At 33.6% G+C, this 1,317-nt stretch overlaps 1 protein-coding gene across 1 annotated transcript in view; it reads right to left on the bottom strand.

Annotated features, from left to right (window-relative positions):
- Positions 1-651: 651 nt before the first annotated feature.
- LOC129572246 (ATP-dependent DNA helicase pif1-like) overlaps positions 652-1,317 on the bottom strand; it is a 1,231-nt gene continuing 565 nt past the window's right edge. The window contains exons 2-3 of the mRNA XM_055452191.1: positions 1,058-1,182; positions 652-978 (exon numbers count right to left, since the gene is read on the bottom strand). Coding sequence (XP_055308166.1) covers positions 652-978; positions 1,058-1,182 — 452 coding nt within the window. The remainder of the gene's footprint in view (positions 979-1,057; positions 1,183-1,317) is intronic.

Raw genomic sequence — 1,317 nt, 5'->3', positions numbered from 1 at the left:
AATTTTCGTTGCAACGAGATTTTTCACAGCTTATATAGCATAAGTTTCACTTAATTGTAAAAGATGTGCAATTTTTGGTGGTTTTGTGCACAGATTGTGCATATTACGGACGCATTGTGTACATACGTATTAACTGCGTTCTTATTCGAATATGTACATATTTTATACACACTGTGCATGAAATGTATACAAAAATTCGCACACTTTGCCATACTAAATTAACGTTACAAGTGTGTACACACTTTTAATAGAAATTGTCGTTACAAATTCCCCATTGGGTGATGCGCTTTTGAACTCTTATGTATTCCATTGACTTCAATGATATATGTATTTGGGAAAGATAGTTGCGCCACGCTTTATTCTCATGCTTTATTCGTAATGTGGCCAGATCATTTTTCCGAAAATATAGGAGATCGAGTGAAATTGAGACAAAAAATATAGGAGTATATAGGAGCCGTCATTTTTTTTATAGGAGAAATATAGGATCAATGAAAATTGACAAAAACGTTGAATATCCAATAATATATTAAACTAGCAAACCCCGTCCGCTTCGCTGGACGCAAATTTTTTCTCAAACACAACAAATGAATTTGTTCTTCTTTTTATTAATTATTAAAAAATATAAATGAAAACATTATCCTATTCTATATTTTAATTCAATGCCTTACGATACACAATATTTTTAGTTTGGCTATCTTTAGCATAAATATATAATGCCTGTGGTTTACCAACACGTGAACAGGTAACATATAATTGGCCATGGGAAAAAACGGGATATTCCAAGTTAATACCACAAATTTCCATTGATTGTCCTTGAGATTTATTAATGGTTATTGCAAATGCAATTCGAATTGGAAATTGCAACCGCTTAAAACTAAATGGCATATCAGTTGGAATCATTGGGATTGGTGATATCAACACGTCTTCACCCTTGAATTTTCCTTTCAATATAGTTGCTTCGATAACATTTTTCATCAGCTTTTTTTACGACTAATCGGGTTCCATTGCAAAGTTTCGATTGACTTATGTTACGAAGCATAATTATTGGGACACCAACTTTCAGCCGCAAATTGTGTGGTGGCAGCCCAGGTACATCCACTGAATTTAAAAATTCAGCTGAATAATGCACAACACCATCGTCGTTTGTAACCGTATCGATTGATTTATATGAAACCACATCACCTGGAAAATAAAATTGAAACCAATTAACAAAACGAAATTATGATAAAGGTTGCAAAATGCCGATGAAAGCAGTTCGACACGCTTTTATTGTTAGCAAGTTAATACTACCTTAACGCGTGAATGTGCTCTCGGACA

Source organism: Sitodiplosis mosellana, unplaced genomic scaffold (genome assembly GCF_009176505.1).
Source record: "Sitodiplosis mosellana isolate CC-2019 unplaced genomic scaffold, AAFC_SMos_1.0 Smas_scaffold_4549, whole genome shotgun sequence".
Taxonomy (NCBI): domain Eukaryota; kingdom Metazoa; phylum Arthropoda; class Insecta; order Diptera; family Cecidomyiidae; genus Sitodiplosis; species Sitodiplosis mosellana.
This window is presented reverse-complemented; position numbering and strand designations above follow the sequence as displayed.